This window comes from Rhinoderma darwinii, chromosome 1 (assembly GCF_050947455.1).
Source record: "Rhinoderma darwinii isolate aRhiDar2 chromosome 1, aRhiDar2.hap1, whole genome shotgun sequence".
NCBI classification, from domain to species: domain Eukaryota; kingdom Metazoa; phylum Chordata; class Amphibia; order Anura; family Rhinodermatidae; genus Rhinoderma; species Rhinoderma darwinii.
The window spans coordinates 291408349-291422656 of record NC_134687.1 but is presented as its reverse complement, the minus strand read 5'-3'; the positions used below and the strand labels follow the sequence as shown (position 1 = coordinate 291422656).

General features: G+C 41.2%; 1 protein-coding gene across 1 annotated transcript in view; it reads right to left on the bottom strand.

Moving 5' to 3' along the window:
• The window catches only part of CPAMD8 (C3 and PZP like alpha-2-macroglobulin domain containing 8), a 112045-nt gene that overhangs the window by 59050 nt on the left and 38687 nt on the right, over positions 1-14308 (bottom strand). Inside the window, exon 3 of the mRNA XM_075825316.1 lies at positions 10462-10484. Within this exon, the coding sequence (XP_075681431.1) occupies positions 10462-10484 (23 nt within the window). The remainder of the gene's footprint in view (positions 1-10461; positions 10485-14308) is intronic.

The following is a 14308-nucleotide window of genomic DNA, read 5'->3' as shown; positions in this document are numbered from 1 at the left end:
GCTCCAAAAGCCAAATGGCGCTCCTTCTGGGCCTGGCAGTGTGCCCAAACAGCGGTTTATGACCACACATGGGGTATTACCGTACTCTGGAGAACCGCTTAACAATTTATGTGGCGTATGTCTCCAGTGGTACAAGCTGGGCCCAACGCATTGGGCACTGAAATAGCATATATGTGGAAAATGTCAATTTTCAATCTGCAACATCCACTGTGCACTAATTTCTGCAAAACCTTTGGGGGTCAAAATGCTCACTACACTTCTAGATGAATTCCTTGAGGGGTGTAGTTTCCTAAATGGGGTCACTTCTCGGGAGTTTTCACTGTACTGGTACCTCAGCGCAATGCAACATGGCGTCAAAAACAAATTTTGTAAAATCTCCACTCCAAAAACGAAATTGCCCTTTTTTACCGTTTAGACCCTTGCCGTATGTCCAAATAGCCGTTTACAACCACATATGGGGTATTTCCGTAATCAGGAGAAATTGTGTAACACATTTTGGGGTGTCTTTTCTCCTGTATTCCTTGTGGAAATGAAAAATTCTGAGCTAAAGCTACAGGTTATTGGAAAAAAAAAATGTTTTGATTTTCACGGACCAATTCTAATAAAATCTATAAAACACCTGAGGGCTCAAAATGCTCACTACACCTCTAATTTAATTCTTTCAGGGGTATAGTCTCCAAATTGGGATCACACCTGGGGAATTTCTACTGTACTGGTACTTCAGGGACTCTGCAAATGCGACATGGCCCCCAGAAACCAATTCAGCAAAATCTGAGCTGCCAAATCCAAATGGTGCTCCGTCCCTTCTGAGCCCTGCCATGGGTCCAAACAGCAGTTTATTACCACATAATGGGGTATTTCCGTAATCAGGAGAAATTGCTTTACAAATGTTGAGGTGCTTTTTCTCCTTTATTCCTTATAAAAATTAGAAAATTCTGTGTTTTTTTCAAAAAAAAGTCTCTTTTCATCTTCACAGACTAATTCCAATAAATTCAGCAAAAAACCTGTGGGGTCAAAATGCTAACTATACCACTAGAAAAATTCCTTGAGGGGTATAGTTTCCAAAATGGGGTCACTTTTGGGGGGATTCCACTGTTTAGGTCCCTCCAGGGCGTTGCAAACGTGACACGGCACTGAAAACCATTCCAGTAAAATCAGAGCTCCAAAATCCAAATGGGGGTCCTTCCCTTCTGAGCCCTGCTGTGGGTCCAAACAGCAGTTTATTACCACAGATGGGGTATTTCCGTAATCGCGAGAAATTGCTTTACAAATGTTGGGGTGCTTTCTCTCCTTTATTTCTTGCAAAAATTAGAAATTTTTACGTTTTTCCAGAAAAAAAGTAGATTTTCATTTTCACAGACTAACTCCAGAAAATATAGCAAAATACCTGTGGGGTCAAAATGCTAACTATACCCCTAGATAAATTCCCTGAGGGGTGTAGTTTAAAAAATGGGGGTCACTTTTGGGGGTTTCCATTGTTTTGGCACCACAAGACCTCTTCAAACCTGACATGGTGCCTAAAATATATGCTGAAAAAAGGAGGCCCCAAAATCCAAGAGGTGCTCCTTTGCTTCTGAGGCCTGTGTTTCAGTCCATTAGCGCACTAGGGCCACATGTGGGATATTTCTAAAAACTTCAGAATCTGGGCAATAAATATTGAGTTGCGTTTCTCAGGTAAAACCTTCTGTGGTACAGAAGAAAATGTATTACATATGAATTTTGTAAAAAAAAATGAAATTTGAAAATTTCAGCTCTACTTTCCTTCAATTCCTGTAAAACGCCTAAAGGGTTGAAACACTTTCTGAATGCTGTTTTGGATACTTTGAGGGGTGCAGTTTTCAAAATGGGGTGTTTTATGGGGGTTTCTAATATATAGGGCGCTCAAAACCACTTCAGAACTGAACTCGTCCCTGAAAAAATCGCTTTTTGAAATTTTCTTAAAAATATGAGAAATTGCTGCTAAAGTTCTAAGCCTTGTGAGGTCATAGAAAAATAAAAGAATGTTCAAAAAACGATGCAAACATAAAGTAGACATATGGGGGATGTTAATTGGTAACTATTTTGTGTGGTATTACCATCTGTTTTACAAGCAGATACATTTAAAATTGGAAAAATCATAATTTCTTCATATTTTCGCTAAATGTTGGTGTTTTTCACAAATAAGCAATGAATTTATCGACCAAATTTTTGCACTAAACTAAAGTACAATATGTCACGAGAAAACAATCTCAGAATCAATTGGATAGGTAAAAGCATTCCGGAGTTATTACCACATAAAGTGATACATGTCAGATTTGAAAAAATGGGTCTGGTCCTCAAGGCCAAAATGAGCTGGGTACTCAAGGGGTTAAATTAGCAAATCAATACAAAAAGGGCTCAATGATACTAGTGGGTGACTTTAATTTGACATTATGGCCTACTATGGATTCAACATCTACTGTAAAATGTAAGGAACCTACGTCGGCTTTTTCTTTATTACACAAACATGGCCTTTTTGACATTTGGAGAGTGCATCACTATAGTGACGGTGACTACACCTTTTTTTCGAATCCTCATAAAATATACACGAGGATTGACTTTTTTCTTATAAATAGGGATCTTTTAGACCATATCCACTCTGTTTCGATAGGATGTTTAGATTGGTCTGACCATGCCCCAATATCACTGTCTATACAAGAGCAGTTTACTCGGCCGCAGGACTCTGTACGGAGACTAAATAATTTTGTCCTCAGTCATCCTAAATATGCCTCTCAATCTAGATCTCAGTTAGAAGAATACTTCCTTTATAATGATAATGGTCAAGTCAAAGATACTACTGTGTGGTGTGCCCATAAGGCAACTATTAGAGGCCACTTTATCAAAATAGCCTCACATATTAAAAAATCGACAAAAAATACTGAAAGTCAGCTACTTCTTAGGCTAAGCACTTTACATAGATTAAATAAACATTTTTACTCAGTAGAACAGGCAGCCGAAATTTCAGAGATTACTCATCAATTACATGAGCTGAATATTTATAAATATGACTTGGCCTTACGAAAATTAAAAATGACATTCTATTGGAGTGGTAATAAAGCTGGGGCATTATTGGCTAGGCAACTTAAAACAAGGGATGTAAAATCTCGAATACCCTTTATGTATAATGCGGGGAAAAACCATATAATGGATCCCAAGGGGATAGCTAACACTTTGGCAGTATATTATGAATCACTTTATAATTTAAGAAATGACCCTCTTACTGTGCAGCCTCAACAAGATAATATTAAGAGTTTTTTAGCTCAAATAGATCTCCCTTCTATTTCTCAGACCCAATTACAAAGCCTCTCTATACCTATAATGGAGGGAGAGATTCTTAAAGCTATAATGAATAGAGAAGCAAAAGGCACGACGCCACATGGTGCAGGTCAATGGGATAACGGGAGAGTCATAAACATAATCGGTTATGCTCACCTTGTAAGTATGTGATAAAGGCAGAGAATAATCAGTCCACTTCGTGCTGCTGCCAGGATCCAAAGCCGGTAAACCAGACCGGTTACCGCTAATCAAACATGTGGACAAAAAGGAAGCAAAAGGGAGGATCCTATAGGGCGCTGCTGCGTGGTTGTTTAAAGGTGGTCAATGATGATAGATACGAAAATATATAAGTAGATATTTATTAAATCATACAGGCTACGCGTTTCGACACTGTACCAGCGTCTTCCTCAGGCCGTAAAATATACATACAAGGAGGTTATTTATATGCTAACAAGGGTCGGACAAACAGGAAGGGAATAAAGGTCATACAGGGGAAAGGTCAAAAGGTAAAAATGAAGTCATAGGTAGTACAGGTTTCGGGGAATTATTTAAAAAGTTGTTTAGCGAACAAATAACTAATTGTACCTAAGGGGAAGGAGATGAAAAGGATATAGATGTTGGTACCCTGAACAAATTCAAAAAATCGACATTCATAATTTAACATACATATAATTACGATTGCAGTTAATTACAGTCCATGTAGAGCGTCTTAAAAATACCATTTAAAAGATTATTTGGAGATTCATTAAAAGAAATTCATTTGTAAATTCGTTTAGAAATACATAACTTATGGGAACAGGAACAGTAATGGATGATAAAAAAATATATAATTGAATGAATAAATAAACACAGATGAATATATAAAGAAATTGCCAAATATTAGTATAATAAATAATTAATGAACAACAAAGTGACCTATCGAGCAGGGGTTTTGCTTAGTTTGTATGTTGTTAGAAATAATAAAAAAAATCTTTTTTTATATGTATAAACGATGAAACCACTCAGGCACAAAAGACGGGTAAACGACGTGTACCTTGCGTGTACGTTTACCCGTCTTTTGCAATCGTAATTATATGTATGTTAAATTATGAATGTCGATTTTTTGAATTTGTTCAGGGTACCAACATCTATATCCTTTTCATCTCCTTCCCCTTAGGTACAATTAGTTATTTGTTCGCTAAACAACTTTTTAAATAATTCCCCGATACCTGTACTACAAATGACGTCATTTTTACCTTTTGACCTTTCCCCTGTATGACCTTTATTCCCTTCCTGTTTGTCCGACCCTTGTTAGCATATAAATAACCTCCTTGTATGTATATTTTACGGCCTGAGGAAGACGCTGGTACAGTGTCGAAACGCGTAGCCTGTATGATTTAATAAATATCTACTGATATATTTTCGTATCTATCATCATTGACCACCTTTAAACAACCACGCAGCAGCGCCCTATAGGATCCTCCCTTTTGCCTCCTTTTTGTCCACATGTTAAAGCTATAATGTCACTTAAAGCCCATAGATCCCCTGGGCCTGATGGGCTAACTGGTGAATATTTTAAACTTTATAAAACGATCTTAGCCCCCTATATGGTTAAAACTTTTAATGAGGCAATTAAAAATGAAGCATTTCCCTCTGAAATGTTAAAGGCCCTTGTGGTCCCCATACCTAAGCCGGGTAAACCCTCGGACGTCCCCTCTAATTTTCGACCTATTTCTTTGCTAAATACAGATCTAAAAATCTATGCAAAGATTTTGTCCTGTAGACTGGCAGATATTCTTCCCCAGCTGATCAGTCCTGATCAAGTGGGATTTGTAAAAGGGAGACAAACAGTGGATAGTACCAGACGGTTTATAGATATTATTTCTGAGGTTGAGGTTAGGCGGATGCCTTCTCTGCTTCTTACCTTGGTTGCGGAGAAGGCATTCGATCGGGTTCATTGGGGGTACTTAAGGGAGGTATTGGGGAAGTTTGGGATCCGAAATTCTTTTTTATCTGCCATTATGGCCATGTATACCTCTCCCTCGGCTCAGGTTTATAGCACAGGCGCGTTATCAAGTCCCTTTTTTATAACCAATGGTACAAGACAGGGATGCCCTTTATCGCCCATGATATTTACATTGGCGATGGAGCCCTTTGCTGCGGCGGTCAAAATATCATCCCGTATTAGAGGAGTCTCCATAGGACACACTGAACATCGTATAGGTCTCTTTGCGGATGACGTTATATTGTGTTTGTCCTCTCCTGGAGACACTTTGCCTTATATACTCCGACTCATCCAGGAATTTGGGGAGATCAGTTATTATAAAATCAATACATCAAAATCTTTAATTTTAAACATGGGCATTCCAAAATATACACAGTTGCAATTACAAAAGGAATTTCCCTTTAAATGGGCTGAAGGAACAATTACTTATTTAGGGATTTCTCTTACCTACCCATGTGGTAAGTTGATGTCGGTTAACTATAACACTTTACTGCAGGTTTTGAATAAGGACATCATATCCTACTCTAGATTTCCTTTATCCTGGATGGGCCGTATTGCAGCCTCTAAAATGCTACTTCTCCAAAAAAGTGTTGTATTACTTTAGAAACCTCCCAATCCCAATTCCCAAATCTATTTTAAGACGTATTCAAATGGTGTTTACAAGATTCATTTGGAAGGGGAAGAAGCCAAGGGTTGCAGCAAAAATACTGCATTTGTCTGTAGCTAAAGGAGGTCTGGGATATCCGAATATTGTTGCTTACTATAATGCGGCTATTCTGGACCAATTAAAACATTGGTGGTCATATGATAAAAATAAGCGCTGGGTGGAGTTAGAAGCGCATATATTACACTTAAAGGATGTGTTGGGCTCTGTGAGGATGGGGGAACACATATTGGGTAAATTATCCCCTACAATTAAAGCATCTATTCAGAATTGGAAGGGTGTGTCTAATAATGCCTCTATTCTTCCTCTTATGCAACGTTGCATACCTAATTCAAATTTTTCAGAATGGACTACTAAAGGTATTAGTTCATTGCAATTATTATACGATAACAATTTATTGTTACCCTATTCTATAATTTCTTCTAACTATGATCTAAACCCTAAGGATTTTTATAAATATTTTCAGTTGAGACATTTTCTTTCCACTGTTAAGTTTACAGTCAATAAAAAAAATATTTTTATAACCCCAAGTTGATAACTAAAGGAATATCTAAAGCCTATGAGGCAATTCATCAGGATGAATCTTCTTTGCCTACCCTTAATTTTATACAAAAATGGGAATTGGAGTTGGGAGGTACATATAGTATTGAACAGTGGGAGGCGGCTTTTAAAATCTGTTCTAAGTCTTCCCACTGTGTAAATCATCTGGAAGCCTCTCGAAAATTGCTTTATAGATGGTACATGACTCCATACCGCCTATCCAAAATGTTTCCTATGGTGTCCTATATCTGTTGGCGATGCAACGCTTCTGTTGGCTCATTATTACATATTTGGTGGAGTTGTGATGTCATCGCTCCGTTTTGGGTAGAGATACAACGAATGTTAACCAGCATAATCGGTTTTCCGGTTCCTTGGGGACCAGAAGTAGCACTGCTTTCTTTGAAATTAGAGGATATAGGCATTGAGAATAGTACGGTTATGGTACATGTGCTAACTGTAGCGAGAACAAGTATTGCTCAGAGATGGAAAAGCGCTTCTATTCCGTCTAAGGTAGAAATCTTGCACAAGGTTCAGTACAATTGTATTATGGAACATTTAATTTCCACAAGACTACATAAGACACAGGAATTTGTTTACAAATGGTCTAAATGGCTTGCTTTTAATGGCTCACAGCTTCCTTTATAGAAAGACCTCATAAAAGTGTATTAGGGTCCTTATGTATATTCTAAATCCTAGAGCAGGGACTTTATGTTTGTCTGTATGTTTTTTGTGTTTTTGTTTTTTTTTACATTGGAAAGGTGTAAAATAGTAAAAATTAAACTTATGGAAGTTCAACTCTGGTTACATTATTAATTAACGACACTATGATTATCTTATTATGTACCCAGTATGTTTCTAATACATGTATGTGTATACTGACTATTAGATTAACTTTAAATCTTTATGCTTTTTGCGATCTCATAAATCTGGAAAAAAACATTTCAATATTTCCAATGTTAATGTCTTGTTTATTTTTGTATAACTTTGAAAAACCTTTAATAAAAATTGTGTTAAAGGACAAAAAAATAAAAAAAGAAAAGATTTCGAGGCTGTCGCTTGGCAACTCGGATCTTCAGCTCCCTCCATAAGTTTTCGATGGTATTAAGGTCTGGAGACTGGCTAGGCCACTCCATGACCTTAATGTGCTTCTTTTTGAGCCACTCCTTTGTTGCCTTGGCTGTATATTTCGGGTCATTGTCGTGATGGAAGACCCAGCCACGAGCCATTTTTAATGTACTGGTGGAGGGAAGGAGGTTGTCACTCAGGATTTGACGGTAGATGGCTCCATCCATTCTCCCATTGATGCGGTGAAGTAGTCCTGTGCCCTTAGCAGAGAAACACCCCCAAAACATAATGTTTCCACCTCCATGCTTGACAGTGGGGACGGTGTTCTTTGGGTCATAGGCAGCATTTCTCTTCCTCCAAACACGGCGAGTTGAGTTAATGCCAAAGAGCTCAATTTTAGTGTCATCTGACCACAGCACCTTCTCCCAATCACTCTCAGAATCATCCAGATGTTCATTTGCAAACTTCAGACGGGCCTGTACATGTGCCTTCTTGAGCAGGGGGACCTTGCGGGCACTGCAGGATTTTAATCCATTACGGCGTAATGTGTTACCAATGGTTTTCTTGGTGACTGTGGTCCCAGCTGCCTTGAGATCATTAACAAGTTCCCCCCGTGTAGTTTTCGGCTGAGCTCTCGCCTTCCTCAGGATCAAGGATACCCCACGAGGTGAGATTTTGCATGGAGCCCCAGGTCGATGTCGATTGACAGTCATTTTGTATGTCTTCCATTTTCTTACTATTGCACCAACAGTTGTCTCCTTCTCACCCAGCGTCTTACTTATGGTTTTGTAGCCCATTCCAGCCTTGTGCAGGTCTATGATCTTGTCCCTGACATCCTTAGAAAGCTCTTTGGTCTTGCCCATGTTGTAGAGGTTAGAGTCAGACTGATTAATTGAGTCTGTGGACAGGAGTCTTTTATACAGGTGACCATGTAAGACAGCTGTCTTTACTGCAGGCACCAAGTTGATTTGGAGCGTGTAACTGGTCTGGAGGAGGCTGAACTCTTAATGGTTGGTAGGGGATCAAATACTTATTTCTCTGTGCACAATGCAAATAAATATATATAATTTTGACTTTCAGTTTTTTTTTAAATATAATCTATCTCTCACTGGTAAAATTAACCTAGCCTAAAAATTCTAGACTGTTCATGTCTTTGACGGTGGGCAAACGTACAAAATAAGCAAGGGATCAAATATTTATTTCCTTCACTGTACGTGTAGTATCGCTTTTCTTTCAGCGCTCCACCTCTTCACAGGGGAGGCAGTGTACAATAAAAGAAGTGAAGAAATTAAAAATCGTGATCATATAGTTATTTTTTAGTGATACTACTATCTTGCTTTACTTCAGCGCTGAGGAATAAATCCACTATATGGACAAAAGTATTGGGACACCTACACATTACACCTACACGAGATTTTATGACATCCCATTCTAAATCCAAAGTCATTAATATCAAGTTGGTCCCCCCCATTGCAGATAAAACAGCCTCCATTGTTCTGGGAAGATTTTGGAGTGTGTCTGTAGGAATTTTGGCCCTTTCATCCAGAAGAGCATTTGGGAGTTCATACACTGATGTTGGTCGAGAGGGCCTGGCCCGCAATCTCCGTTCTAGTTCATCCCAAATGTGTTCGATGGGGTTGAGGTCAGGTGCGGGCCAGTCAAGCTCTGTGCGGGCCAGTCAAGCTCTTTCTAAATTCACCCAACCATGCCTTTATGGACGCTGCATTGTGCACTGGGGCACAGTCATGCTGGGACAGAAAAGGGCCTTCCCCAAAGTGTTTCCACAAAGTTGGAAGCATACAATTGTTCAAAATGTCTTGGTACCATATGCTGAAGTATTAAGATTTCCCTTCACTGGAACTAAGGAGCCTAGACCAACCCCTCAAAAACAAGCCCATAGCATTAACCCTCTTCCACTGAACCTTACAGCTGGCACTAGCTTGGCATTATCCAAACCCAGACTCGTCCATCAGACTGCCAGATGTAGAAACATGATTTGTCACTCCACATAACACGTTTCTACTTTTCCAGAGACCAGTGGCGGCGTGCTTTACACCACTTCATCTGACACTTGGTATTGTGCTTGATTATGTAAAGCTTGCATGCAGGTGCTCAGCCATGGAGACCCATGCCATGAAGCTCCCGGGGCACAGTTTTGTGCTGATGTTAATGCCAGAGGAGGTTTGGAACTCTGCAGTTATTGAGTCAAAAGAGCGTTGGCGACTTTTATGCATTATGCGCCACAGCACTCGGTAACCCCGTTCTGTAACTTCATGTATTCTCCCACTTCGTGGCTTAGTTGCTGTGGTTCCTAAACGCCTCCACTTTGCAATAATACCAGTCACAGTAGATCGTGGAATATCTAGGAGGGAAAAAACCTCACTTGTTGCAAAGGTGGCATTCTATTACAGAGCCACACTCCAATACATCGAGCTCCTTAGAACGACCCATTCTTTCACAAATGTCTGTAAAGACGACTGCACGGTTAGGTGCTTCATTTTATATACCTGTGGCAATGGGACTGAATGAAACACCTGAAATCGATGATTAAGATTTGTGTCCCAATACTTTTGTGCATGTAGTGTATGTGAAACATACATGATATACAGTTTATTTTAACATTTTACTTCACATATTGATGAAGTGAGGACTCTCAATGGTGAATTCCCTTTGTTTAATTATTTTAGAAAAAAAACTATTTATATGCAGTGGGAAAAAAAATCTGTGCAGATTTGATAGCATCAAGTGGATTTTATAAACTGCAGCATGCTTATTGCTTGTTACATTGCAATTGCATTTAGTAGCAAGACACATTGGCCCCTGGGAATTGCTCAGCTGTTCATGAATACACAATTATCATTTAGAGCTGTGATTTTTCTTATCTCCTTTTAAATTACTTGAAAGAGAAACTCACCTTGATTTTCACTGTGCCTTTTTCTAAAAAAATAAAATAAAAAAAGGTTATAAAACTACTTGAGATTTCTTTGTAAGGAAAATACAGAACGAATATTAAAGGTCAGGAGCACACAGATAGATGTAACATAAAGGTGGATACATAGCAAAACTAATTGTAATGGTCCTGAGTTCACGGGCCATATATGGGAAAATATATATATGTGCTTTTCTACAGATCTCCAATGTAATCAATCAATACAGTATACTACATTTTGGTGACATATTTGAAAATTTGTGGAAAACATTGTGGTCCTGCCAACAACTTAAAGCGACCCTCGAGTCTCAGGACTAAATTATAGATGTGATGGGGTATATGGAGTAATATTACCTTGTTCCCCCCAGGGGCGTAACTTGGAAAGACTGGGCCCCATAGCAAACTTTTGACTGGGCCCCCCTTCCCTGGGTATCACACAACCCCCCCTTGTAGATAGTGCCTCCCTGTAGATTCTGCCACACAGCACCCCCTATAGATAGCACCATACACAGCCCCCTGTAGATAACGCCATACACAGCCCCTATAGATAGCACTATACAGCCCCCCCTGTAGATAGCACCATACACAGCCCCTATAGATAGCACCATACAGCCCCCTATAGATAGCACCATACACAGCCCCAGGGGCGTAACTAGGAAAGACTGGGCCCCATAGCAAACTTTTGACTGGGGCCCCCCCCCTGGTTGTCACACACAGCCCCCCCCTTGTAGATAGTGCCTTTTTTACAGCCCCCCCTGTAGATAACGCCATACAGCCCCCTCTGTAGAAAACGCCATACAGCCCCCCCTCTAGACTGTATAGCGTTATCTACAGGGGGGACTGTATGGCGTTATCTACAGGGGGGGACTGTATGGCGTTCTCTACAGGGGGGGACTGTATGGAGTTCTCTACAGGGAGGGACTGTATGGCGTTATCTACAGGGGGACTGTATGGCGTTATCTACAGGGGGACTGTATGGCGTTATCTACAGGGGGACTGTATGGCGTTATCTACAGAGGGGGCTGCATGGCGCTAACGCCATACAGCCCCCACTGTAGAGAACGCCATACAGCCCCCCCTGTAGAGAACACCATACAGTCCCCCCCTGTAGGGAACGCCATACAGCGCCCCCCCTGCAGGGAACACCATACAGCGCCCCCCCCTGCAGGGAACGCCATACAGCGCCCCCCCCTGCAGGGAACGCCATACAGCGCCCCCCCCTGCAGGGAACGCCATACAGCGCCCCCCCCGCAGGAAACGCCATACAGTGCCCCCCCTTGCAGGGAACGCCATACAGCACCCCCCCTTGCAGGGAACGCCATACAGCACCCCCCCCTGTAGGGAACGCCATACAGCGCCCCCTGTAGGGAACGCCATACAGCGCCCCCCCCTGTAGGGAACGCCATACAGCCCCCCCCCCCCAAAAAATGCGACCTATAGTGTGTCCTACAAATAACATGCATCCCCTATCCACAGGATCTCCACAGGATAGGGGATACATGTGTGATCGCTGGTAGCGATAGGGAGAACGGGGGACTAAAAGTCCCCCGAAGTTCTCCATGACTAACCTCTGACTTCCGGGGTCTGTGTCGGCAGCTCAATAAAAATGAAAGGAGCGCTGGTCACGCATGCGCACAAGCGCGATCGGCGCTCCATTCATTTCTACGGAGCTGCCGACACAGACCCCGGAAGTCAGAGGTTAGTCATGGAGAACTTCGGGGGACTTTTAGTCCCCCGTTCTCCCTATCACTGCTAGCGATCACACATGTATCCCCTATCCTGTGGATTGGGGATACATGTCTTTTGTTTAATGGCAGAGCGGGGAGATACCTCCCTGCTCTGCCGTAGTGTTCAGTGGCATCCCGCTGTAGCAGCCATAGCGGCTGCCAGCGGAGCCTCCGGCCATGGTGGGGGCCCGTGCCGGCGGGCGACACGGGCCCCCTCATGCCGCGGGCCTCGTAGCAGTCGCTACGGCTGCTACAGCGGTAGTTACGCCACTGGTTCCCCCCAGTTGTGCCCCTCTGCCGTGGAGCCGCCGTTTTAGGGTCCCCTCTGCGTTTGTCTCAAAATGGCCACATAGCTTCTCAGACTGAGTTTAAGACACTTCCTCTGTTCGTGGATTGGACAGAATCACTCTTGTGATCAGCCCTGGCTAATGTGTATCAGATTCGTAGTCTAAGAAGAACTGCAGCTGGTTTGGGACAGCACAGAGGAGACCCAAAAACGGCAGATCCATGGCAGAGGGGCACAGATGGAGGGAAGAAGGTAATATTACTCCATATACACCATCATAATTAAAGTATTGTCCCGGGACCGGAGGGTCGCTTTAATGCTATGCTCACTCCACGTTAGATGTATATGTTTGACATAAAGTATGTCCCTTGTGGCATACGCTCGGGTGGTATGCGTTGATGTACTTTTTTTTAACTGTATTGAAAAGTATCCAACTACACTTTCCAATACATGGGCATATATATATACACACACATATACACCGGCAGACTAAGGCTCTGTACACGTCTGCGTCAGAGGCTCCGTTACTCGCCTCCGTTGCAGATCCGGTGAAAAATGCTGGGAGAAATAGCGCAGCTGTGTAATTTCTTCAGGTAAAATGATAGACACCCTAACAGAAACCAGACGGATCCCATTAAAGTCAATGGTGCACTTGTCCATGATGCAATGGCAATGGCACTTATGACGGAACAGAAAAACTTAGCGCAGATGTGATAAAATTTCCGTTATTGTGTTCCGTCATAGGAACAGAATAATGAAAATAATGGAAGCCTCAGATCCGTCACATTAAAAACACTAACGGTGACCTATGGAACCCATTGACTTTTACAGATTCTGTCGGGTTTTCATCATTTTCCCTGAGAAAATAGCACTGAATGCTACACTATTTTGTCCAGCAAATATAACGGAATCTGCAATGGCAGCTCCTAACGGAGCCTCCGACACAGATGTAAAAAGGGCCTAAGTAAATGTATGATATAAATTTACATATGTTCAGGCTTTTTCATACATAAGATAATAACATTAAACCACTATTGGTACTTATGATACCAGTTTTACCATAGAATTCCAAATGTATGCTTATTGTTCTTCCTTATTCCACAAAAAGTTAAATAAAAATTATTGAAAATTAAAATCAAATTATTATGACAAAAATAAAAGTAAAGAGAGATCTCCTATACTGAAAATATAGCACAAAGTTCACATTATCTAGCCACTGGTGAAGATTTAATGGCTCATGCTGGATTACAAAACCTACTAGAGCAGGCTGCGGGTTAGAAAGAAATACTAGTGTAAATAACATTGAAGCTTCAACTGGAATTTTGGTGAAAGTTATACCGAAAGCACGTACTTTGGTTAAACAGACAATACCATTATTTTTGGTCTGCACAAGTTTTTATGCATGGCCCGAAACAGTCAGCTGACTATCTAATGTGTATGGGGTCTCCCTACGCTTATATAAAGGCAGATGTTAGGGAAAAGAAGGATCGGCATGTTGGATTTCAACATACCCGATCCTTTATTCCCGTTATATCCCTCCCCTCATTGAAATAAACATGCACACATGTGTGAATGTTTATGATGAAGTTGGGAGGAATAGCTGTTGGCCAAACGAGCAATTAAAGTGTATGGGCACCTGCACATGGGATAATTAAAGCTCATAAACATAGGCATGGTGATGGTAGTATGACTATGTGCAATGATATCAATGATATCTAAAAATGCAGAACTATTACTCCCAGCTCCAAAACACACACACACACACACACACACACACACACACACACACACACACACACACACACACACACTATATTTG